This window comes from Anopheles merus, chromosome 3R, assembly GCF_017562075.2.
Source record: "Anopheles merus strain MAF chromosome 3R, AmerM5.1, whole genome shotgun sequence".
Classification (NCBI taxonomy): Eukaryota; Metazoa; Arthropoda; class Insecta; order Diptera; family Culicidae; genus Anopheles; species Anopheles merus.
Window position 1 is genome coordinate 18,289,916 of NC_054084.1, and position 24,231 is coordinate 18,314,146.

The window sequence follows — 24,231 nt, forward strand, 5'->3', positions numbered from 1 at the left end:
GGAAGCGTACAAGTATTAACCCGTGCGAGCGTCCGTACAGTCGGTGTGTGAGCTCGAACGGAACGGAATAGTTAGTAGTAGAACAGTGATAGACCGCACAGCAAGCAAAAAGGTGAGTGTACGGCTGTGTAGAAGCTGCCCAGAGTGTTGTGCTCGTTAAGATTTTCTGTTCCTTAGATCCGTTTTTGAAAGTTGAAGGTATTTGTGGCAACACCGCGTGGACACGTTGTCAACAGCGATTGGTTCTTTCGAGGTGCTCTCTGTGTGTCTGTGTGCGACTTCTTACGTCCAAATTTGTAATCACAGAAATTCTCAAACTATTTTTCGTCGAACAATTAACCTCAACGTGCCACGTTCCAAGAACCGTTCCAAATCGCACGATGATCGTCTTTCGGGACGTTTACTTCCAACGTGGCGCAGTTGTAGAATTCGCCCTCGGACCGGGCTGTCTAGCGGCTGCAAACGTCATCGGCACTTTTCCCTATCAGCATGTTTTTGCGTGCGTGCGAAGGTTTAGGTGTGTGTCTGTTTGGGGGAGAGTGAAACCGAGATAGAGCCGAGCGAGATGAACAAAACAGCGAGATGAGAAGCAACTAAAAGCTAGCTTGAGTTAAAGCGAGACGGCTCGATTTGTGACGTTGGTGGTGGTGGTGGTTGCAACATAAGCAAGTACGGCATGAACCGGTCCCTTGCAACCACCCTCTGCAAACCCTGTGCCGCAAGCACAGTGAACGTATCCGGGGAAGGAGGCGAGTTTGTTACTCCCCTCCAGGGGCGCACACCGAGATAGGACGGCGCGCATAAGTCGCGAAGAAAGTTTACTGCCCGGGAGCAATCTGGACTACTTTCAATCTGCTCGCTGTCGACGGCGGTCGCCTATACCTCGTCGCTTCTTGTGCAGCTCAGTGCGTCCTCAGCTCTGTTCCACACGAGTACCGGGTCTTTGCCGCGGTCGGATTCTTGCGGTGCGTGCTTGTGGTGTTGTTTGTTGTTAAGCTTGGCCTCAGTTTTTGCTCTCCACTATTAAGCTCCGCTTAGATATTGCAATTGTTTTTTTTTTAATTTTCTGTGCTGTGTCTGTTTAGTTAGAAAAAGAGTGCAACGAAAACGAGCGAAAGGTTAGTAGTGTTCGCAAAAAAACATCGTTCATGAGAAATCGCATTCCCGGATCCTCGCCGGAATAGATCCGGTTTTGGCGCTGCAAACCGGATAAATGGGTGGCATTCTCTGTCGAATGGAGAAAAACAACGCCCGGCTGGGGCGGTAGTGGAAAAAAAGTGAACGTTTCGAATACCTTCCCGGGAGATGCCGAAAACCGGCGGCAGCCAACATGAGTGGAGCGACCGTGTTCCAGGTGTTTCCATGAGGGGCTGTACCAACGCCAGCCAAAGAGCTAGCTTTCAAATGCCGTTATAATACGGAAAGAGGGTGACGATCGTTTATCGAGCCCCGTCTAATGTCTACCAACAAGGAGAAACCACGATCGTGGTGTGCATAGTAGGTGATCGTGCTGGAGAGAATACGCGGTCACCAGTTGTTTTTATGTTTTAGTACACAACTGGTAGAATGCAACATTCCAGGTTAAGCGAATGCATGTGCCCTTTTTAGGCATGAGGATGAGAATGAACCTGGGCAAAGTGGGACACAACACAGAAACATTGTGCGCTGGCAACTGCACGGTCACGATCGCGGACCGATCGTTTGTTGCAGTTCACCCCTGCTGTGTATGTGAGGGGGCAAGTGCAAGGTCAAATTTGCGTTGCATTTATCGCTTGATTATTGGCTTTTGCTTGCGCTCTTTTTTGTTGCTTCTAATTTGCCTTGCTGCTGCGATCGTTACGTAAGCTCTTATCGTGTGGGGAACGCAGCACCACACAAGGCGGAGGAGTGGAAAAGGTCACAACTCACACACGATAACGATAGGGAGTGCACGCGCGGGCGAAAGTAATCGTGTCTGATTGCGCGAAACGTTTCGAAATAATAGAAATACCAGGTGCACCAAGAGCTTCACTGTTTCAAAAACAGTTTATTAAAAAAGAAACGTAGTTAAGACCATGAAATCAAAGTTTAAGAAGATTAACGAAGTTAATAGTTTATTTGATACACAAACATGAAAATTTAGACTTGAGTAATATAGCTAAGTGAGAGATTACTGATGGAAATTAATACGTTTTTCATCCAACATTAATTCAATTTCACTGATAACCTACAATTACAAATTTATTGTAGCTAGTATAGCATAGATTTGAGCAATTTGGTCATATGAATACATTGTATATTCATATAATTTTGTTTCTTGTTTTGATCGTTCTTAATATACTTTGCAACAAACTTATTTGTGAAATGGTACAGTAAAACAACTGTAATTTATTGCAAAATGCTACTGTTATAAACGTGTAAAATGCTGAGCAGTTCTGTTCTAACGTTTGGCTATTATGCCTATTAAATATATTTCCCACTAGTATGGCTTTTAACAAAGGATTATAATAGGAATAGGTAACAAACGTTCCTTATAAGAATAAAGATCAAGAAGGTTTTGGAAGAGATTTCTTCATCAATTGAACATATAATAGGTTAGAAGTCAACAAAATGTACCAGAAAATGACAGATTTATTTTATTATTAATATAGTTACAGTTCATTCAAATGCAAAAGTTCTTCAAAATTGATTCACAACCGTTTCAAAACTGTTACAAGTAAAAAAAATACTTGTGAGGAATAAGAGTTTCAGTACACACTGACCATAATCTCCACACTTCTATTATGATTTGTCCTGTTTTAAATTACCTCCCTATCGCGCGATTCCATTGATTTTACCATTGTCCATTATTTTCCCCCTTGCAGAGATGCTTTCCAAACTCATCGTCCTGTCGTGCCTGGTGGCGGTGGCCATCTGCGAGTCCAAGCTGAAGGTGGACGTGGTGAGCGTGCCCGAGGGCTGCACCGTCAAGTCGAAGAACGGCGACATGCTGACGATGCACTACACCGGCAAGCTGACCGACGGAACCAAATTCGACTCCAGGTAGGTGCTGATGGTGGTGAAAATGTGTTAAAACGGCCTCCGCCGAATGGTCTAATTATGGTGAACCTTAACAGTACGGTTGCACGGCGTACTGAAGCGCGGCTTATCAGCGTTCGCCGATGCATTTGAGGGAAAATTGATGCTACTCTCTCTCTGTGCACAAAACACACACACGCGAAGGGGTTGACACGGTAACATTCAACTGATAATCCGTCGGCGGTCCCATTTTTCGGTCCCCACCGGTCAGCAAACGGAGGGAGGTGTCAATAGGTGCCACCACAGACGCATTTTGTCACTCACTTTTCCTCGTGACCAACGGTTTTACATCGCTTTTACGTCCCAACCGGTCGCATGCAGTGTGCGCGTGTGTAAAGACAGGCAAGGGCAATACATTCTACAGTTTGCCATAAATTACCAATCTCTCAATAAAGCTTTTCACACGTGACGTTGCTGCGTAGTTGCTGAATGGAAAACCGCATTGCGTACGGCTACAGTGTGTCTGGGTGGTTTGGTGATCTTTATGCAGCTGATGAGTCGGCCAACCGAACATTGTGCTCGGCTGAAGCTGCTTTTATGCTGGGGAATTATTCGCGATGTTTATCAGGATGTTTTTTGATTTATGGTAACATCGAGACGAGAATTGTATAGATTAATAGTTTTGATTAAAGGTAGCTGCGTGCATTACGGTCAATAAGTTGTTTAATTTAAAATTCTATATATTCAATTATACATAAATAGTTTTCTCACAATTTTCCATTTTTTGCCATGTTATTCAAATCTTTATTCGTAAAAACCTCAATCTTCTAAGCAATTATCTTACCTACCGCATCAAACGCACCTCGAAAGAACCTCCCCCTTTGTCACGAACATGAGCGATTTGGCCTCATCATTTATGAATAAGCTACAGCCCTTGAGGAATCGGCCAAGGCGGGAGCGTATTTTTTCGCCCGCGCCCGGTACGCACCATCAGTAAAACGATTTACGACAACCCCTCCTCCGCGGGAGTTTGGCCATATAAGACCGTGTAGCCTCCGGACCGTTTTGATGCTTCGTAGGTTTGCAGATTTATGTGGGAATAATACCACCGTTTCTTGAGTGACTGATTTTTCCGGAGAGACTCACTGGCAAGCAAGGGATATGGGGTGATGGGGGAATCAATTTGGGCACAGGTTCATCTTTCGGGTGGCAAACGGAAAAGCACTTCCGATACGGTGGAACGGTGGCTGTCGTGTCCGGTGCTATTTGCATTCTGTGCTGCATCGAAAGAACGAACAGAAGCCGAAGCGAGACGGCGATTGTGTAATGTTACGGAGAGGGGATGACACCGTAACACTGATCTGATGTAGAGTCTGCCAATGACAGCAGGTCGTTCTGAGGGAAAGAGGTTAGCACGAATTAGTTACAGTTTGTAATCGAGCTTGAACTGAAGCGTGCTTGATGAGCTGTCGATGACTGAACGATTAAAAAGAAAGGGAAAAGGAGTTTTCCTTCCAAATCCAAAACTGTTTGTGACAACTTATTGAGCAAAAACCCTTTCTACGATGCATTAAAACATTGAAAACGGGGAACGTAATGGTTGATGCAAGTAAATAAGGCGCTTTTCCCTGAAACACACTTTTGTGTCGCACTAAAAACGACACTCTTTCGTGTTTCATCATCCGAGGACAAACTTTCTCATCATTTAATGCTCATCACGTGCCAGATGCAACCACAAAACCATGAAGATTGGTTCGTGTTTAGTGATCACATCAAATCGTTCCCATCAATTTCAAGTACATGAGCCATATTGAAACATTGTTTCGGCGTACCTTTGGTGTTATTTAGCCCATCTTCACTCACAAAAGCCGCTTTTTTGTTTATAATCGCGTCATGGTGCCAAGCGTTAATTACTGAGATGAAGGCCAACATTTTGGTTTCCACTTGCACGAAAAGAGGCATCGAAAGATCTTTTTGCAGTGGCGACGCATCGTTAACGCGCCAGAAGTAATCACCGATCGCTTACCGTGAGTTTGGAACGCCTTTTTTTGCAATGCCTGCTATGCATAATACATCTTATCCACGTTGAATGCATAACGATTTGAAACGATCCTAACGACATTGGCAAAACCCAACCAAGACGCACCCGAGCCTACCGTTCAATTATTCAAACTATCATCGCTGGCCGAATAATTGAAGAGTCTTCGCGCATCCCGCACATCGAAGTGCAGCAAAACGGTGAAGGTGTTTTTATCGCTGCGTTTCACACTGCGTTTTAGTGCCATCGGTCGGTGCGCGTATATTACGTAAAGTGCGCGACCCAAACACCCATCGGTCCTGAGGAGCGGTGGTCCCGAGGGCAATCTCCTACAAATCGTCTAACGATGATTATGTGTGCCTGGACCGCCCGGCTGCGGTTTGCGCTGAAGAATTAGGGAATATATGTGTGTGTGTGTGTGTGTGTGTGTGTGTGTGTGTGTGTGTGTGTGGGGGGGGGGGGGGTTTACTGTTACTGCTACGGACGCGGTGTACTGATACTGAGTACTTTCACTTCCACATCGTTTTCGTGTTTAACAGGACAAGCGTTTTGAAAAGGCTTCACGGCATGGTGGCGCCAGCAGACGCAGCTGGTGACGTGTTTTACATCGCGATGAACGCAACGAACAAAAACAAAAGCAAGAGAACTGTCACTTTTTTAGGGGCAAAACGCCACACTTGAACAAACGTAGAAATTGTGCAAGTGGAGCTTCCGTTTTGTGCAAAAAACGGACATTCCACCAAATAGAGATAGAAAGTTGGTTAGTTTTTTATTATTTAGCTTCCTTCTTACTATTACCTAGGACACACTGTAGTATAGCATTTTGGTGCAGCTACCACAGAGTTCGCGTGGATTAAATCGTGCCGGTAGGCGGGCTCCCCTGATGCTCCCCGATGGTTGTTAGTAGACAAAGAGAGAGAGACAGGGAGTGCTTTGAAATAGAAAGCCATAATCACGAAGTCACTGTTTGCTTCGTGATGCAGGAAGGCATCTGCCCTTCGAAATGGAAAAGGGAAGTGAAATGCATGGGTTTTATTTCCCGCCATCAGTGGGAAACACGTGGGAACTACTGTTCAAACGTCTAACAATGTGGCGCCGAAGAAAGAAGAGAGTGCGGAGGCACACACACAAAAAACAAACACGATGAGCATAACTCTGTTGCATGCGGGTTATTGGCGCCTAACCGAAACTGCATTGGTTGCACACTTTAAGCGGATATTTGCACCGACCAGACGCGCCGGAATGGGGAAACAATCGTTCCGCCTCCTTTGGGAGTGAATAGAAAAAATGGGTTTGTTTAATTGTTAAGCACTGTGCACACACGTTTCCATGTAATGCTCCAGGTAAGGTGTAAACAGCAACGGCGGGCGCGCTTTTACATCACCGATATGGTTGGGTGGATTATCTGATACGAGCACCTTCATTAGCACCCGATGGGGAAGCTCCACACAGTGAATTATGTTATTTTTTGAACAAAAATGTATGGCTCGTTGGCCCTCTGACAGCTGACAGTGGTTTACCCTTTGGAAGGTATTAGGCTTGTTTGGTGGAGCCTCAGTGCAGTGAATGTAACCGATGATCATGCGCGTGAAAATATGCATATTGTAAAGAGTTTCTGTAGCTTAAGTTTGATGTGCAGTTGTGTTAAATAATTGCAATATTTTTATTGCATAATTCTTTCAAACAGTCCATTTCCTAGCTACACAGTGCTTGACTTACGAGGTTCATCGATTTGTTCAGTATTTGTAGGTAGGAAGGAACACCACATGACTCATGTATTTTTAATATGAAAATGAAACTTTGGTATTGATTCATAATGTTCAAATTGTACTTTTTCTGGTAACTTATTAATAATAATTTTAAAAAACTGCTATACTATGCAAACAGCTGAAAGACTGAAATTTCTGACAACGATCTTAAAAAGGAAAGAAGCCCATAGTCAGAATTTATTTTCTTTTTCTTGCTATAAATCCTTGTACACTTCAGAGGCACAATTAAAGCCATTGAGTTTCCTGGTCTAAAGTAAAAAAAGAACTTTATACCGCTCATGTTCTGCATGGAAGAACTGCGCAATCCAGCAAAATACGACACCGCACGTGGTATGCATGCGTTCATTGAAGGGTAAAGGGTTTGCCTTATTTGTCTGCATTCCAATGGTTAGTCATCAACATACATCAATGAATAGAAAATTCGGAAAACACGTGGATTCCTTGCAAGTGAAAAATGTCAACTGAAGTCTTTAAATTCCAACCGAAACATGTTTGCAGAGCTAGTTTCATTCTTTTTTAACTCCATATCTAACATCAACCAACACAAATGGTCTCTGAACCTCTTACCAGAGGTCATCTTTATTTACTGAACCGGCTCATTTGCACCTTAAGCTTAATGTAGCACCCAAGTGAAAAGCTAAAAAAGCTCCTCTTTTTAAAACAACCATCTTTTACCACCGCACGCTTATGTTCGGTAAGATTTATTGTAAAAACCTGAGAGGTCTTCAAGTGTGCAAACTGAAAGAGTGGAGCCTGTAGAACAGTTTCACTCCACTCCCAATGGTCAATTTGAAAATTAATCCGACTTATTCGCGAGCAACACGGAAGAATGTCGTTTGTACCGTTCACCCGGTAATGTACCCGCTAGTACCCGGAAGCATAAAAACAACACACCGACACACCGTCAATGGCCACACAGCATTAGATCACCATGTCCTGGCTGGGTGTGAGTGCACACTAGCACCCCCTTTTTTTACGAACACGGTGAGCAAAGTAACACAAGCGGTATTTTAGTAGCACTTTAATGTCACCCGCCCGTGTAACGTGTTTATTATTCATGTAGCTGGCGCGAACAGTAGTATGCTGACTGGTTCGCTACAATCCTCCGAGCGAGCCGACGTGATACGATGGTCGGCAAAGCGGTTAAAACGGCGAAGGAAAAAATCTTCTCAAGTATGGGGAAACAAAAATACACATACACACACACACAAACGTGTACGTAAAGTGAACGGAAATCGCGAAAAACCACTACTAACCAGTTGGTAAGAACATGATCATCCTCAAAGCGGGAAGCAAGTTTGTCTACCAAAGCTACGCTGGGAATGGGGAAGATGCTTCTTCCTGCACGGCTCAAAGCTGGCGCTTCAACATTGCTAAAGAGCCCGGAAAATGGGACATAATATTGCAGCAAGGCTCGTTGCACACTTTGCTCAGTTGCCCGGTGTGGTCGGACGGATGGTTTCAGTGTAGGTTACACAGCCATGGCATGTACCTCTTTCCTCGGCGGTTCGCATATGTTTTATCGTCCTCGGGGACGAATGGTCTCGCATCAGGATATCAAGTTTTGTCATATTACAACCCCTCAACGCCGTTGCGTAGGAAAAAAAAGGCGAAAAAAGAGGTCAGGAGACAGCGTTAGCTGAGAAGCAGAAAAAAGACGCACCGAAGGCCTGAAAGATGAACTTCAATCTCATCAATTATGAAGCAGATCGCGCTGTTCCGAGATTCTTGTTTGCGCTGCGAAGCCGGAATTGTTCGGGGATATGCTGCTCGTTGCACGATCGTTTACTAACAGGACATTGTACCTTTGCGTCCCATCAATGCTGCAGCAGCTCCCCGTTTAGTATCGATGGAGCTAAAGCACATGTTTGGGATTTTTCTTCTCTTCAACGGGAACGGCAAGAAAAGTGAACTAAATTAAGGACTTTTGCACACGTTCGGGGCAAAAGAGAGTGTTTTTTTTTTGTTTGCTTGCCACCAAAGTCCCTTCGGTGGGAATGAGTTTGATTGTCGGGCTGAAAGGGAGAGTAACAAGAAACGTGAGTGATTGCTGATGTAATGCCGGAAAATCACTGCTTCCATTGATGTGCACGTATGGGAGCTTTGGGTAAGAAATTTGGATAACATACAAGGGCGCATTGTTGCTGATAAGAGGGTAGACATGAGAGATGCAAAGCAGCACTGGGAGTTCCGAGGTGTATTCAATCAATCAGGACTCGGTATGCGTTATGCCAGAAATGCTCCAAATTTAAGTGTAATTTTCAGGTTAACGATTTTATTTAAATTTAAATCTCGAGTAAACCTTATTTATGAACATAAACAAGTATGTTTAGCCATGGATAACAATTTTAAAATGAAATTGAAGAATGCATAATTATGAAGTGTTGTAGTATACATTTTATGTGATAATCGAACTCCTCAATAGATAATTCAACACTTCAATAACTGAATATATTGATCAAAAAGAAACGTTAAAAAAGCTAAATAAAACTGTTATTTTAGTTGAAGTATTTTTTATTATTTTTAAGAACTCTTTTTGACTCTTAGGAACTCTCTTAAGACTTAAGACTCTCTCTTTTTAATACGCCAAAAAATATCCAAAAATTACATAACCTTTAGACTTTAAACAAGAGATATTTAATACTTTTAAACTATTTAAGAGACATCTAAAACTTATAAATACGAAACAAAGTGAGATACTTTTTTAACAAAACCAAGAAATCATCAAAAAAATTACTTTTTAGCTGTCCTTAAATTATTGCATACATAAAGATATATACAATTGTCTCTTCTAAACGCAATTAAAACTATATTGTTTCATCCCTGTCTTTAAAACTATCTCCTCTAAGGACTACCTCAAGTTTTATGGCCGTAATCTTACGCCTTCACCCCGTTTACCTTTTTAGCTGCAACTGCAAGTAGCGACAAATTGAAACATAATCGGGTCATTCTGGTCGAGCTGCACGGCAAGCACAGCAAAGTTAATAAATCTCAAAAGAAGGCAGGCTAGCGTTTGCCGCCAACTGCAAGATAAGCGTGCCATGCGAAGGGCTCATAAGAAGCCACCACAGGAGCTGACAGGAGCCGTAATGACATTCTATCGAGCTAATTTCCGGAAATATTGTGACTGGCCTGTGGCGTGTCTAGAAGCAGTATCCACCCACCTTGTGTATCTCCTCTGTCTTTACCCGCCTCTTCTTCTGTGTGGTGTCTTGCATCTTATCACACCGAAAGAGCGACTATAAAAATGCTGCTTTTGCATCGTAGAAAGTTTCAATTTTTATGACAAGACACTTTACGCTCCGCTGCGTGTAGGTCGGGCAGCGCTCGTCTAGCCGCGTGGTCAGACCACGGGAGCAAGAGATAGGAAAAGAATCTCCTCAGTCAAAGGGTAGCAATATGTCATCAACCGTCTTGATGAGGATGCTGAAGGGGATTTTGTTATGAATTTTTACCACTCATACCACTCAAAACGCTCACGTGATGGAGTTAGGATGTGTGCGTTATTATTTGAGCTTCCTGCTACGCAACAGAACGATTCCACCACACAAACGGAGGAAAAGTGATAAATTAAGCGTTCTTATGGCGCCTCTCTGCTCTTCACACACTTCCCGTCCCGTCCACAGGATGTCGTCATAACATCATTATAAAATTTTCAACCGCTCCAAAACACCGTGCCACGAGATTCATGCACTGGAGGTGGAAAATGTTTTATGAGTGGGAAATTTGTTTCCCATTTGATCTCGCTTCTCGTGTGCACGTTTGCCACACAACCTTTTATGCTTGCTACCTTGTACCGTGGCACTGCCGTGTAGGCTGTACCGTTGCCCGTTACACGTTAGCCGTTTGAGTTTGCATGCTTGCCTGTTTGCCAGCCCGCTTTTCCGGTAAATCCCTTTAATCGGCCACTCAAGGATGCTCATACATGTGCTATGCGACCGTGTTCGAGCACTACTTCGGGGCGGTTCGTCCCGAGGTTGAAACTTTTGCTCCCGTATCGTAGCTGAAGTGCGCGCGATGTTGTTTTAAGCAATTTTATCTCTGTTCGTGGGAAGAGATCCTGCTCCATCGCCTAAACCTATCTGTTTTTGCATTGCACTTCGTAGTCTACATTGCGGGGGGAGGTAACAATTTTGCACACAACAACCGCACCGCGGAGCTAGAGCAATGAATGGGGAGGAAATTTCGCAACGGCTGTGGATAAAAACAATTGGATAAATCAGATATTCATGCAAAAAATCTAATATGTATGACTACACTTGTCTCATTTTCATAAGAGCAGTTGGGAGTCCATGGGATCTCCAGCCCCTCAAAAAGTAACCCTAACCGAACTGGTTTTACTCCTACAATTGCAACGCGCACACACGGTCGAAGGGATTACGGAAGCGAAACCTCCAAATCCTGGGCGCGAATAAATGTGGGAGCTTTAGCAGTACCGGGAGGCGATTCGCCTAGCCCAATGTGTCGGTATTTGTTTCCATTGCCATCAACAATTCGCAATTGGTTGGAGCGAACGAAGGCACCCGCCGGGGGACGCGTTACCATACCGTAATGCTTCGCGTATTCTCGGCGAAGACTCGAAGGTGTAATTTTATACCACATTTACATGCTATAATGTTGGCACAGTGTGAAACCAAAGCTCTTTAACATGATCCTTGTTTCAAAGTGTTAAAATTCTTCACCTTTTTTAAAAGAAACCTCTTTAAGAGTTTCGGCCGACTTTCCAATTTTTCTTCCACAAAAAAAGGGTTTGTGCTTCTCCTTTTTTTTTAATCAACACTTAAAACTTCCCCTGATCGATTGCGCGGTCAGTAAGCGTATTCCTGACATGTAGGTGAGATAAATCTAAACGATTTTGATGAAGTAGTCAAGCGAAAGCCTCATGTGCTGCGCTACTCCTGTCTCGATGCATAATGTATCAACCCAAAGGCAATGGCTGTGCCTTCAAGGAAAGGGTTCAAATGAGCACAGCAAAAGAAATGAAACCCTGGGTTGGGTCTTGGAATTCGGGAACGATGGCATCGTAAAATTCAAGTAAGAGCACACACACACTCTCACAGTTCTCATTTTGGAGCAGTACAACTATTCCACGGAACGTGTACTGTAACATGTTCTCTGTTTTCATACAAACAAATCTTACAGTTGTGGTCCAACGTATTTTTATAAGGATAAGGAAAGATAAGGGGGTGGAAAACACCCAACGCCATCCAAATTCGGTTGATAAATTTTTAAACAGATACTGCATGCTTGTCGGCTGCTGACGTATCGACTGTCGACGCAGAGATCACACTGTCCACGGGTGCCCAAGTTCACGCGGCATCTGCTCGCGTGTTCTAGCGTCATACTAGCTGCAAAAAAAGCAGCTGCAGCAGTATCGCTCCCTGTCATCCTAGCGAAGATAAACGTGAGAGTGCAAATAAAACACAGCACAAAGAAAGCAAAGCAGTCGCTCCCTTGCCTGCCATTTGAACAGGGCTGTCAACAGGGTACAAAGTTTGGCGACACTTTCCCCTTCACTTTCCTGATCACAAAATTGTGTTGTTAAGGGTGATAAAAGTTTTAGTCGCTACAGAAATTTGATCGATCGAATAGGCGACGGATCGGTTGGGAAACAAGTTTTTCGTTATGTTTTGAAGGAGCTTTTGGAAATTTAATTCAACGAAACTTTACTTAATGGTACAGCTGGACTGAATTAGTAGGTTAGGAAACTGAATTAAAGGTTACCTTAATTGAGAAACTGTGTTACAAAGGTTATTTTTGCAAAAATTGTTACAAAAAGCATTTTATTTAAAATATAACTGCAACTGCAACTGTATATTCAATTCTCTTTTTTACATCTTACTCAAGTTGAGCTTCTATATGACTTGTTTATACATCATGTGACCAGAGTGTGTAACTTTAGACGATTTAGCACTGTATCCTTATATCGCTTTTTCCTGTGTGGTTTATGATGATTAAATCAACCAACACTAAAATTTATCAGTTTTATATGTAAACTAAGATGAACCAAGGCCCTTTTAAAATTTAACTTTGAGTTTACATGTTGTACAAGTGTTCATTCAATTATCAATGAATGGAGTATCATACATGAAGCAATGATTGAGACAGCTTATTATGTCAAAGGTGTATTCTAGGCCCTAAAGTATCATCAATCTAAAGACTTAAAATATAATTCAAAAACTAAAAATTTGCTGAGAGCATCGGAGTAAATGGCAACAGAAGCTACAGCATCATAATTTCCGCGAGTCTCTGCGAAATTTTGTATTAAAATTTACATCATTCTTCAAGCCCTTGCAAAAAAAAACACTGACCATTTTGTGCTCAATCATACAAGGTCCACCAGACGGAAGAATCCTTTTGCAAAATATACAACCAAATCATAAACGTAAATAATGTAACGCTGACCTGGGATCCTTGGTTACTTAAAGCAACAGCCTCCGTTGTACTGTTGTGCTCTTCCTTGGTACTTACCTTTAACCCTGTGCGCTAGTATTCTGAACAGTACTGCCGTGAGTACCACACAACATACATAGTTTTTATGTCATCCCACAGTCTACCGAAATGGGCAACAACGAACGTCAATTGCGTCGTAAAATAAAGCCCCACGGTGGTACGGGATGTGTGTTTTCTGTTCACTCCCTAGCCGTATCTTTAAGAACAAATTTGCAACATCCGGTACAAGCTGTGTTGATTCTTTTTGCTGCATTTGCACCCTGCAAAGGGGTACATAAATTCGATCGGTTGGATTTTTCGTGTCGTAATTTTATGGTTATGGTTATTGATATATTTATGGCGACAGTTTTGAATATTTGTTGATTTCAGTGGTTAAGTGGGGGAAGGAAGTCTTTGACACAATATTGTTACAGGAAGATAAGCATCTTCAATCTACGCCAAACAGGTGTTGTGTGATTTGAATCGCTACAATTGGCTGTAGATGCTACCTTTCGTACGGTACAGTTATAAATCAATTCGTTTAATTTCAACCCGGATGTGCTTGGAGTCATAATATCTTGATTTACCTGTGACCTACGCGAACGACTTACCCTCAATTCCCTCTCCTGCACAACACAAAAACACAAAGAGTCTCCTCTCCCGAATATGGTTCATTCACAACTTTCACCTGTCTATTTTTACATTCTCCATCACATTACAACAAAACTGGGACGGTTCAAGATCATTTCAGCACGGGTCGAAAGTGCCATCAAATGCCCACTCACCGCAGCTTTACTGCACGTCGCCGCCAAAGGAAGTTTATATAATTCTTATTTTTTTATTCCCCCCGTTTTCACACTTAAATCACCCCGAATCGGACGGCCAAGCACGGCCCGGGTGACGTGTGCGAAATTTCTCCACACAATTTCTGATGACCACAATTAGTCTTTGTGTACATCCGGAACCGGAGCAGCCAGACATTTATTTGCCACCATTTGCCGTCTGTCATCCCGCTATCCGGAGCCACGGAGTGACGGAAGGAGGCGCCTAATTTGGTGGATGATTTTTAATTGCCTCAATCAACATGACACGACGACGATGAACCGTCCTGCGTGGAGTGTGTCTTAGGGAAACGATTTTTCCTGCCCCTACTCCTCCAAATTCCACTGGGGCATTCCGGCAAGAAAACACTTGCTGCACTCTCCGCTTTCACAAAATTGTGGAGCACAATTGCTGAGGGAAACCACGGCGACGAATAAATCCTGTTGCTCCCATCCAAGGTGACAACCGACACCGCAAAGTGAGCCACGACGTCTTACCGAATGAATGTGCTTCGGGAAGGATTTGGTCGAAAAATGATCCTCCTAATTCCGGTTTGTGTGAGGCCCGGGACACACCGTCTACGGGCCAAAATGGTGGGATGTTTGTTTTTTCGGTGGTGGTGGTGGTGGTGGCACTGGTTTACATATGATTCCTGGCCAACTGGGTATTTCCCTGCCTCGGTAAACGAGCAGACAGGGTTCATTCCGGCAGAAACATCGGGCTGTACCGGGATGCTAGAGTGGAAGACACTGTCACCCACGCTGTCGAGCTCGGCTCGATGACACATTTCTTGAGCGAGATAATGTAGACATTGTCAACCTTTGGCTGGCAGTATGTGCGGTAAGCTCCCAGGGACTGGTAGCATTTGTTTATGAATGTCATTTTTCATGTTTTTCCAAGCGCAACATTTGTTTGGGGGAAGAAAGCTTTATCCTTAAGGGAACGGGGGAAAACTCTTCAAATATGGCAGGTCTAATTTAAAGTGTAAGGTAATCATCTATTTTTGCAAGAAGCAAACACTTCTTTAATGCCGAAGGAGAAACAAATAGGTGAAACAGAATTGAAAAACAAAACTAAAATGTTTATAGATCAAGTTCTAAAGTATAAGAAAATTGTAGAAAAAGGTTAACTAAATTAAGTTGTCTATATTAGAAACAAAACGTAACGAAAACGATAACATTTTACCAAAAAAACATAGAAACAAGCAAAGAAAGAGATTTGCTACTTATCATAAGAAAACAAAGCGCGTAGAACTTTGATATAATCTGAAAATGGCCAAGAAAACATTCAAACAAAAACAGTACAGCAAGAATCTTTGAGAAAGAAACGACGAACTTGCAAGTATGTAAACTTTGTAAACAAAAATGGATAAGACCGTGAAATGTAAATTTAAATAGCTCCTAGGTACCACAAGTTCTTTCTTTATCTGGTATGCGCGAAAACTCTCACACCGAGTGAAATACACACCAAAATGACAGGTGACGTTAATGGGTTGGGAGATATACAACTTTCGCTTTTGATGTTCATTCAATAATTGAATATCTTTTGAAGCAGAACAATCACATAATTGAAGAATAGATGAACTATTGACCGAAAATTAACAAAATGCTTGACATTAAAGATATTGAAATGATTTACTTGCGCTTTTTCATTTGCTTACGTTTCTCATCTGCTGGTTGTGGTGAAATCTGCTATCTGTCAGATATTTCACGTGTAATAAATGTTAGCTGTAAAATAGCTTACTTCGCTATACATTTAACTTGATGTGTCCGTTCAGTGAACATTATGTCTTCTTGTAACCCCATTTTGATGACAAGGCTTACAAAAACTGTAAATTATAGCTCAAAAGTACATCTTGTGCCTTATCAAATACACTGAAGATACTTTCACAACCTGAATATGATACAACATGCTTCCACTATTCTGAAGATACCTCTATTCTTCTCTATTTATTCAATAAATCAACCATTTGCTAGGGTAACCCAACAATATCAGTATCGTTCGTACTCAATGCAATGCTTCGTCCACAATTCTTTCCATCAACCACCACCACCACCACAATTGTATGCATCCAAATGGATGACCAAAAGATGAGCACCGTACCATTTCGTAGCAGCTGGACTGCAAATATATTCGCGATCGTTCCAAACCCTTCAAACCGGTTCCATGACACGAACCGTTGCGTAACCACGGTCAACCCGTCACGTCGTCGTGGTTGTCGTGCACTTTTTTCTGCGATTCACGTACGCATCATCAGCAAACAGCGCGCCAACAGTCGTACATTCTCGCGCAAACATAACGGGTTGTGTCGCACTCCGTCATTGCCTTTGCTGTTCTTTCTTGCCGGAAGAGCAGCGGTTGCGTTGCTTCAGCAACCCTCAGTAAAAAAAATGCTTGATTTTTGTCGCATTTTAGCTAACCACGTACGACTTGTTTCATTCGTTCTTATCAACGTGGACTTTTTAGCTTTTTAAATGCCGAAGAATAACAACAACTTTATCCATTCGCAAATGAACCGCGTGGCTAACCCGGAAAGGAAGGAAAGATGAAGAAATCGTAGCGTAAGCTGGCGTTTTCCTTCGATTAGCATCAACAGAACAGCCCGCAAAACGACACTCTATTGCCCGTCTGGTGGCCCAGTTCTTGTCTCGCTCCCCACCATCCAGGTACCGTTAGAGTGTCAAGCAGGGTAAATAAAACAGCAACGCGTTGGAGAAAAGTGTAACAGTGAGGCGAAAAGTCGTGCCCTTATGTGCCATGCTCGGTGCTCATAAATAATGCAAACTACTAATTTCTGTCAACGCACGGTTAGGCGAAATGCACCATCAAAGGGGTTTCCCTTACAGTGGGAAAAGGATGGAAGAGGGTTGCATATCGTTTAGCAAGTGGCTCTAACATACTAATGATGGGTACGTTCACTGATAAGGGATGAACAAATATAGATCAAACCCGTGAGTGGCTAATTGTCGACGTCATAGGGGTCGCCTTTCCTGTAGTTCGCTCGTGATGATTCACTGCATGATACCAGACAGTGAAAGTCGGAGATAAATTGAGTTTTTTGGTCATTTGAAACAGTTTGCTTTGTTTTCTATCGTTTTCTTCTTTAACAATTTAATGTAATGAATATTTATAAATACTAAATAATGCTTCTCACAATGAAGTAACTGATGTTTCAAATGGAGAACTTGGAGTCATAGAAATTATATTATTTTTTTAATACATCTATTTCAATTTTAGACACATTTTGTAGTTTTTTTTTTAAATAATTTATGGTTTTCAGAAGAGCTGCAATTTTGGTAGATCTTGAATGTTTCAAAGTTTGTAAAACTATAATTTGTCTTTAAACTCTTTTTTTAAATGTAATAGTACCTATTATGTTTATTTGTAAATAAACTAATATTTGTCATTAAAAATGCATAAAATTAGAGTTAATAATTATGTTTCATTTTACCATTTGACCAGGCCAAGTCCAGCAAATGAACATGTTCTATTTTATTTTATTTATTGTAAGAGAAGCTTGAAAAAATCTCAAGGAACTATATTTATGATTTCGAAATTAGTATTTCATATAAATTTATATTGAATTTAATTTTTTCGTATGATTTCGTATAATTTTTCGTATAATAATTGCTAACAAAAATACTATTATATCAATTAGCCAACCTCACTTTACATTGTATTTCAAGCAGTGTCAGCACCAAACAAAGAATCTGGATGGAATACAAAAGCTTTAAAAAAAAATTCAAAAAGATCAATCCCGACGGTTCCTCCAGTCAGCTGTTTACTAACGCCGACTGGCGAAACAAATTAAAGTAAAGTTTTGTGCCAGCCCCATTTCAAGCCCCATTTTTGAGCCCGGGCCCTCCTCCGTGTTGCAGTGCACCAACTGCCGGGGAGTCATGATTATTTGATTTTATTACACCACCATTCCGGTGAATAATTCCACGTACCACGTCGAAACACCAGCTGGACCATCATAAGATACCTCAAACCTACTCGCTCCCGTCTGCACTGACTCCTGCAGCCCAGCGAACCCCGGTCCAATCGTCTCCAATGTCAGCGAAACTGGGAAGTGGTGCGAAGGGGTTTAAAAAATTTAGATATTCTCCACCAGCAGTGGCAGCCGTAATCGTAGCATCCGCAACACTTCCGATGCTCGCTCAAGAGATGGCTCGGCCCCGCAGGGATGGGAAAGGTCTTAAAGTCCTCTCGGCCCGGGCTTAAGACTTGGATAATTCGTTTGCGAAAGTTATTTGTTTTTGCTTCGAGCTATCAAACACGCGCAACCGTTCCGTCCAGCTGCAGAGCTGCACTATTTACAACTGTGTGTACTGGGGTTAAAGGGTGGCTAAAGCCTCTCCCGGGCGGTGGTTCTCCCAGTCCTCCAATACTTTCACAAAGTGGTGACTCGACGCGCGAAAAAGGACTGTACACACGCTTTCACGCAAAGTGATTTGATGGCACGGTGCAGTTCCGGTCCAGTTCGGGACGGAATGCTGCTCTTACTCTCTATCTCCCTCTCGTGGGTCGATTTGTTTTTCAAATGGCCTCACCAACTCACATCAAATAAATCGAGAAGAATTTCTTTCCCCCCCCCCTAGGGGCTGGAAACATTTCCTTTCCCAGTAGCGATTCCGGATCGACGCTGTAACCCTTCCGTCCGAATAGTTGCTGAGTGTATGAAAGTGTGCAAAGAAAAAAAAAAACAGCGAAACATCCTGTCGAACGACGAGAAGACGATATAAATGGACTGCCGGGAGATTGCACCCGCCGGAAGGGCAAGAGGATGGGGCGAAACCTCACGGATATTATTATCACCGTGGCCGCCGCTCCGGGTGTATCGGGATGCAAGAAGTGTTTTCGCTACGGCCAAACCCGAACCTAAAAACCAATCGAACCACTGCTCAATTATTAATGCTAACAGTTTTGCCGAACCTGTTCCCTTCGATCCCAATCAACATGTCACGGGGGGTGGCAGGTTTTTTCGCTCACACATGTGTAAGGAGCACACATCAATTGGTGTAAAATGTGAGCAAGAGTTTTATTTTGCACCAGCGTGGTTTGAAAAAGTCCTTTCCGTTTTTCAGACGGATCAGCAAGCTGTTCGTTCTACCGTTCGGAGCTTGGAATTCTTATTTCAATTTCCACCAACGAATCTTTCCGATTTATTTTGGCTCCTTCTGGGTAAAACACACCTACCGACGTGTCAGTTAAAGGTGTGAGAGCGTCCTTATTCCGTATCGATTACACCCTTTCCCGCTTCGGAGGCTGGGAAAACATCGCCAAGAAAGGAAGTGGCATGTGTTAATATTTGCTTTTAATTACAAAAATAACATTCAAGCTTTACCACGTGGCGGGAAACGACAGAGCGTGAGAAAGAGAGCTAAGGATTTAGGGTTTCTCCATCTTTTCTCCATTGTTTAATTATTGGAACCAAATGTTTTGGGTGGTAAAGGGCACAATGGTAAATTTTATGTAATTTTTCTATCAACGGACAGTGTTTGGAGTGGATTTAGTGTGATACTTGCTCGTGTTGGTTCGTGGGCTTACGTGTAATTATTTCATTTATTATCGCTACAATGTGAATTTCACCAGCTCAGTCTTCTTGTTTTGATGTTTTCATAGGCCAAAAGTGTAGAATATTAATAACACTGAGCCGATTTTTTTATGGAACAGTCTGTATTTATCAGTTATATAAACAATACACACATAGCTTACATACAGCTAAAATTATGCAATTTTTGGGAAAACTACTGTTTAGCGCATAACACAAAAGAAATAATTTTCCCGTTTTTTGGCTTCTCACTATATATAAAATCGAAAATCGCCACAATGACGTGAGAGTAAACATTCAGCCAGAGAGAGAGAAAGAAAGCGGTGAGAGCAGAACACTCTTAGCAACGCGCGTTGCTGCGAAAGGACTTGCTCCATGTACCACTGCCAGCCCGCGGGTAATGAGGGCAATGGTTACTTAGATTTTTTTGTTTACACAAACCGATTTGAAAACACATGGTATAGGATAAAATGATTTTTTTAATAAATAAAGTTGCAAATTAGCCACCTGATGATAAAGTGTCTTATATCAAACCCCTTCCCATTATTAATTAAGATATTCAAGGCAATATTAAAAAAAACATGTTTGAAAACTATCCAAAATAGTTGATATTCCAATTCATTCAATCATTGATAAAGCCAAGGAAAACGCATGACAATAAGAGATGCATGTAGCCGAGAGACCCTGAGCGGCCATATGCTAAAAAGCCTTGCTGAAATTCCGAGCAAGAAAGCGGCGGATGTTGATGGCTTGAAAGTTAAAATTGAATTTGTAAAGATTTGCTCGCGGGCGGGAAGAACTACTTATTTCAGGATGTCCTTCCGGAACAAAGCACTAAAGGGAGAGATGGTTCATTGCGCAACATGTCTACAACATACTGCGCGTTAGGTGAGACGACCGTGCGCACTGCATTCAACCGGATCAGCATCAACTGCAGAATGATCCACAATGAAACTATGCTTACTGTAACGTGCCCAAGAGGGCTGAAAAGATTCTGACTGTATCTATCAAGAGTGATAGCTATATCTACCATGTGATGCTATCACCGTACTATGGTGTTGATTAAGAACAACCACGTTATCTTTAAGGACACGTCACAGAAGCAAAATCTGAAAAATGTAGGTCGGGAAGAGTAAATAAAGTAGTTTGCAAGTAAATGCGAATTTAGTTAATTGATCAAGAAAGGCTATAACAGTGTTGAACCATTCTTTTCTATAACAATATAGATCGGAATATTAGAACTACACATTTGGAATGATTATATGAGGGTATATGTTCACTATTAAAATTTGATATTTGGCGCTACAATAACAATTGTCTCATACACAAATACAAATTCCATTCAATACTTCAAAACCAGTTTCAGAATAATAAAATGAAATTTTGACGGCGTTTTTGGAAACCTTTTTCAAATTTGCGACCGGGAAAATTTACATTGAAAATGTTCTAAGCATCTATTACTTAACGTATGAAACATAAGTCGAAAAAAAGAGTAGAGATGAAATTCGAACCATGTGCGATATCATATTTTTATAGTTTAATCTTACAGTTAAGGGGCACAAAAAACACAAAATGGATTGAAGCAAAAGTGAGCATTTCAAAAATTGTATGTTATACGTACGTAATTGGGATTGAATCTAAACATGTTGTATATGTATTAGCGGCACCCTAATTTTTTAATCCACTGCACATCAACACGTTATTCAATGAACACGTTGTTGAATGAACTTCTTCTTCTTCTTTGGCTCAACAACCGATGCCGGTCAAGGCCTGCCAACCCACTTGTGGGGTTGGCTTTCAGTGACTTATTGATTTCCCCCCATAGTAGGATAGTCAGTCCTACGTGTGGCGGCACGGTGTATTTGGGGCTTGAACCCATGACGGGCATGTTGTTAAGTCGTACGAGTTGACGACTGTACCATGAGACCTGTTGAATGAACACGTACTACTAAAAGATAATAATAAAAAAACTATACATTTGTGTCAACAGAGGCATGGAACGTATCAGTTTGAAAATTACAAAATTGCGTGACTTGGCTCAAAGTAGCCTCATCGATATTTAACGGTTCTGCAAGGTACAGTAAGAACTGTCCAGGAAGTTACAAGGTTAACACATTTGTCACCACAAATGCATTAACGCATAAAAACAAATAGGAGTTATCGTTGTTGCAACGTGTAGAGTTTGAAAATAATTCGAAATTTGAGGACATCCGGTAGATTTTACCGGGCCTTAACTAGTTTATTATACAAATTACAACATCTTAAGTGAAATTTTTACCTCCTCCACACAAAAACAAGACCTCGCGCAATCTTATTAATTTCCGGTCTCTCTTTCCTTATTACAGCTTCGACCGTGACCAGCCTTTCACCTTCCAGCTCGGAGCCGGCCAGGTTATCAAAGGATGGGACCAGGGACTGACGGACATGTGCGTCGGTAAGTCATCAGCATCAGCCTCATCGTCTTATTCTCCATATTCCAACCAAACTCATCCCTTTTGGTCAACCACTGCAGGTGAGAAGCGTATGCTGACCATCCCGCCAGAGCTCGGCTACGGTGACCGAGGTGCCGGAAACGTCATCCCCGGCGGTGCCACCCTCGTGTTCGACGTCGAGCTGATCAACATCGGCGACTCGCCCCCAACCACCAACGTGTTCAAGGAGATCGACGAGAACAAGGACATGCAGCTGAGCCGCGAGGAGGTGAGCGAGTACCTGAAGAAGCAGATGGTCGCCGCCGACGGGGGCCAGGAGTCGGAGGACATCAAGAACATGATCGCCGAGCACGACAAGCTGGTGGAGGAGATCTTCCAGCACGAGGACAAGGACAAGAACGGCTACATCTCGCACGACGAGTTCTCCGGACCGAAGCACGACGAGCTGTAAGACTGTGCCCCCCCCCCACCCTTCCATGGGATAGTGTCCCCTGGCCGTGGGACGTGGACGGGAGCCGTCGTTTCCGTCGGTTTTTTAGTAATTTTATTATAATTATCTTCCACCTTACGTTTTACAAAATACGTCGATGAAATCAACGTCCAACTTACGGTTCTATTTAACGTACGTTAGTTAGTACGCGAGACACAACTCACCGACACTCACAACGCAGACGCAGAGTTGGGGACTTTGTTCGTACGGTTTCGAACAGTTGTTAGTGGTTTGTTGATTTTTGGTAGTTAATCCTTTTTTGTTCCGTTGCATGGTAGTGTTTCGTTTGTGTCGGGTGGGAAAGCTTTATTTTAAAAGAAATTACACGTTCAAAAAGAGACAGCGAGAGATGCAGTTACACAATCTAACAAACAGAACTTTTCTCCAAAACGGAAACAAACGCACATCATCGCCGTTGCACGGTTCGAGGTGCACATATGCAGCGCATATACCAACAAACATAAGCAGCATAATCATTCCCATTCGTTTTCTCTTGCTTTCGGTTTTGGTCGTGTAAATACATTCACATCACGCGGAATAGTACTTGGGGGTGGGTGAGCGATCGTGTTTCAGTTTTAGAGGAATATGATTGTAGTAACGCCATTGAGCATTGCGAAAACGTGTCCACATCATCACATGGTAACGACTACAATGTACACGAACAATACATATCACAGGAGCAAGAAGAACAACAACCATAACACACAAACACGGAAAATAAACTATTTGTACGAAAAGGAACTGCTGGGTTTTACTGGTTATTGGGTAAAACGAAAGAAATTCCAGGATGCTGGAGGTGCTAGAGAGGTGCTTTAGCTAGTAACATCGACCATATGTACTGGTCATTGGTATTGGAGAACAGCTGCGGTATATTGAAATTTAATAATAAAAGAGAATTACTGTTCTATCTGCATGATCAGGACACTGGATGGTCTGATACCGATATCCAAGCCATTTTACTTATATGATTTTATATTGCACTAGAGTGTTAGTTAAATGTTGCCAAGTGTGTTAATGTTTAAGGCGACTAAATATTGTAAATGTAACAGTTCCAAAATTTCGCAAATGTTTGATTTAGTTTGTTCTTTTCATTGAATTGTTTATTTTTTATACTATTGTCGAGTGATGGATACAATTGTTTACAGTTGTCTAATAAATCGCATTGCATACATTCAGGAGGTTTTATGGCTGTTTTTTTATTGTAGTACACAGGACAATTTGTCTACCTGTGCATTCATTTGGTTAAAATACAATTGGTAATGCAGTTTTTTTATCATAAAGTATTTCACAAATATGTATTTGAACAGACATTAATTTACCTGTTCACACAATCATAAGAATGAATTGTCTCACATTTTTAAGCTTCAAGATAAGGGAAGAATAAAATCATAATATTTAGTAACAGTGTAAATGACCACCAAAGCCTTTTTTGTGATCAGTGATGATTATGACAGCTTCAAATACTCGTTTTTCCGCCGCCGTCTTTAGTTTAGGTAAGTCTGGTTACGAATAAGTTTTCATAATCATCTGTCATTGAATTCATCATATTCATCATTCAATATTTTCAGCGTGAAAAATTTTAAGTAAAGTCAAATGTTTAAATCAATTTCAGTATTTTCTATTGATCTACAGTAAACCCTCTTTTATTTGAGACCTCTCCAATTTGAAAAATCTCTCTTATTTGAACATTTTCTAAA

The 24,231-nt window shown here is 42.0% G+C and overlaps 1 protein-coding gene across 3 annotated transcripts; it reads left to right on the forward strand.

The window, feature by feature from the left end:
• Positions 1–23,275, forward strand: LOC121597052 (FK506-binding protein 2). Of its 3 annotated transcripts, none has more exons than XM_041922524.1 (4): positions 1–112; positions 2,844–3,021; positions 21,958–22,046; positions 22,125–23,275. In XM_041922524.1, exons 2-4 carry the CDS (start codon positions 2,846–2,848, stop codon positions 22,493–22,495), a joined length of 636 nt encoding a protein of 211 aa, XP_041778458.1. In that variant the 5' UTR covers positions 1–112; positions 2,844–2,845; the 3' UTR covers positions 22,496–23,275. The 3 variants fall into 3 exon arrangements, with proteins under 3 accessions (XP_041778458.1, XP_041778460.1, XP_041778459.1); XM_041922526.1 differs by lacking the exon at positions 1–112 and adding an exon at positions 830–965; XM_041922525.1 differs by lacking the exon at positions 1–112 and adding an exon at positions 972–1,118.
• Positions 23,276–24,231: the final 956 nt, after the last annotated feature.

Excerpts from the sequence above, each read along its gene's own strand:
- LOC121597052 (XM_041922524.1), top strand. The coding sequence starts at position 2,846 with ATGCTTTCCAAACTCATCGTCCTGTCGTGCCTGGTGGCGGTGGCCATC. Across the intron at positions 3,022-21,957 it reads GGAACCAAATTCGACTCCAG|CTTCGACCGTGACCAGCCTT; the intron begins GTAGGTGCTGAT and ends TCCTTATTACAG. Across the intron at positions 22,047-22,124 it reads ACTGACGGACATGTGCGTCG|GTGAGAAGCGTATGCTGACC; the intron begins GTAAGTCATCAG and ends CAACCACTGCAG.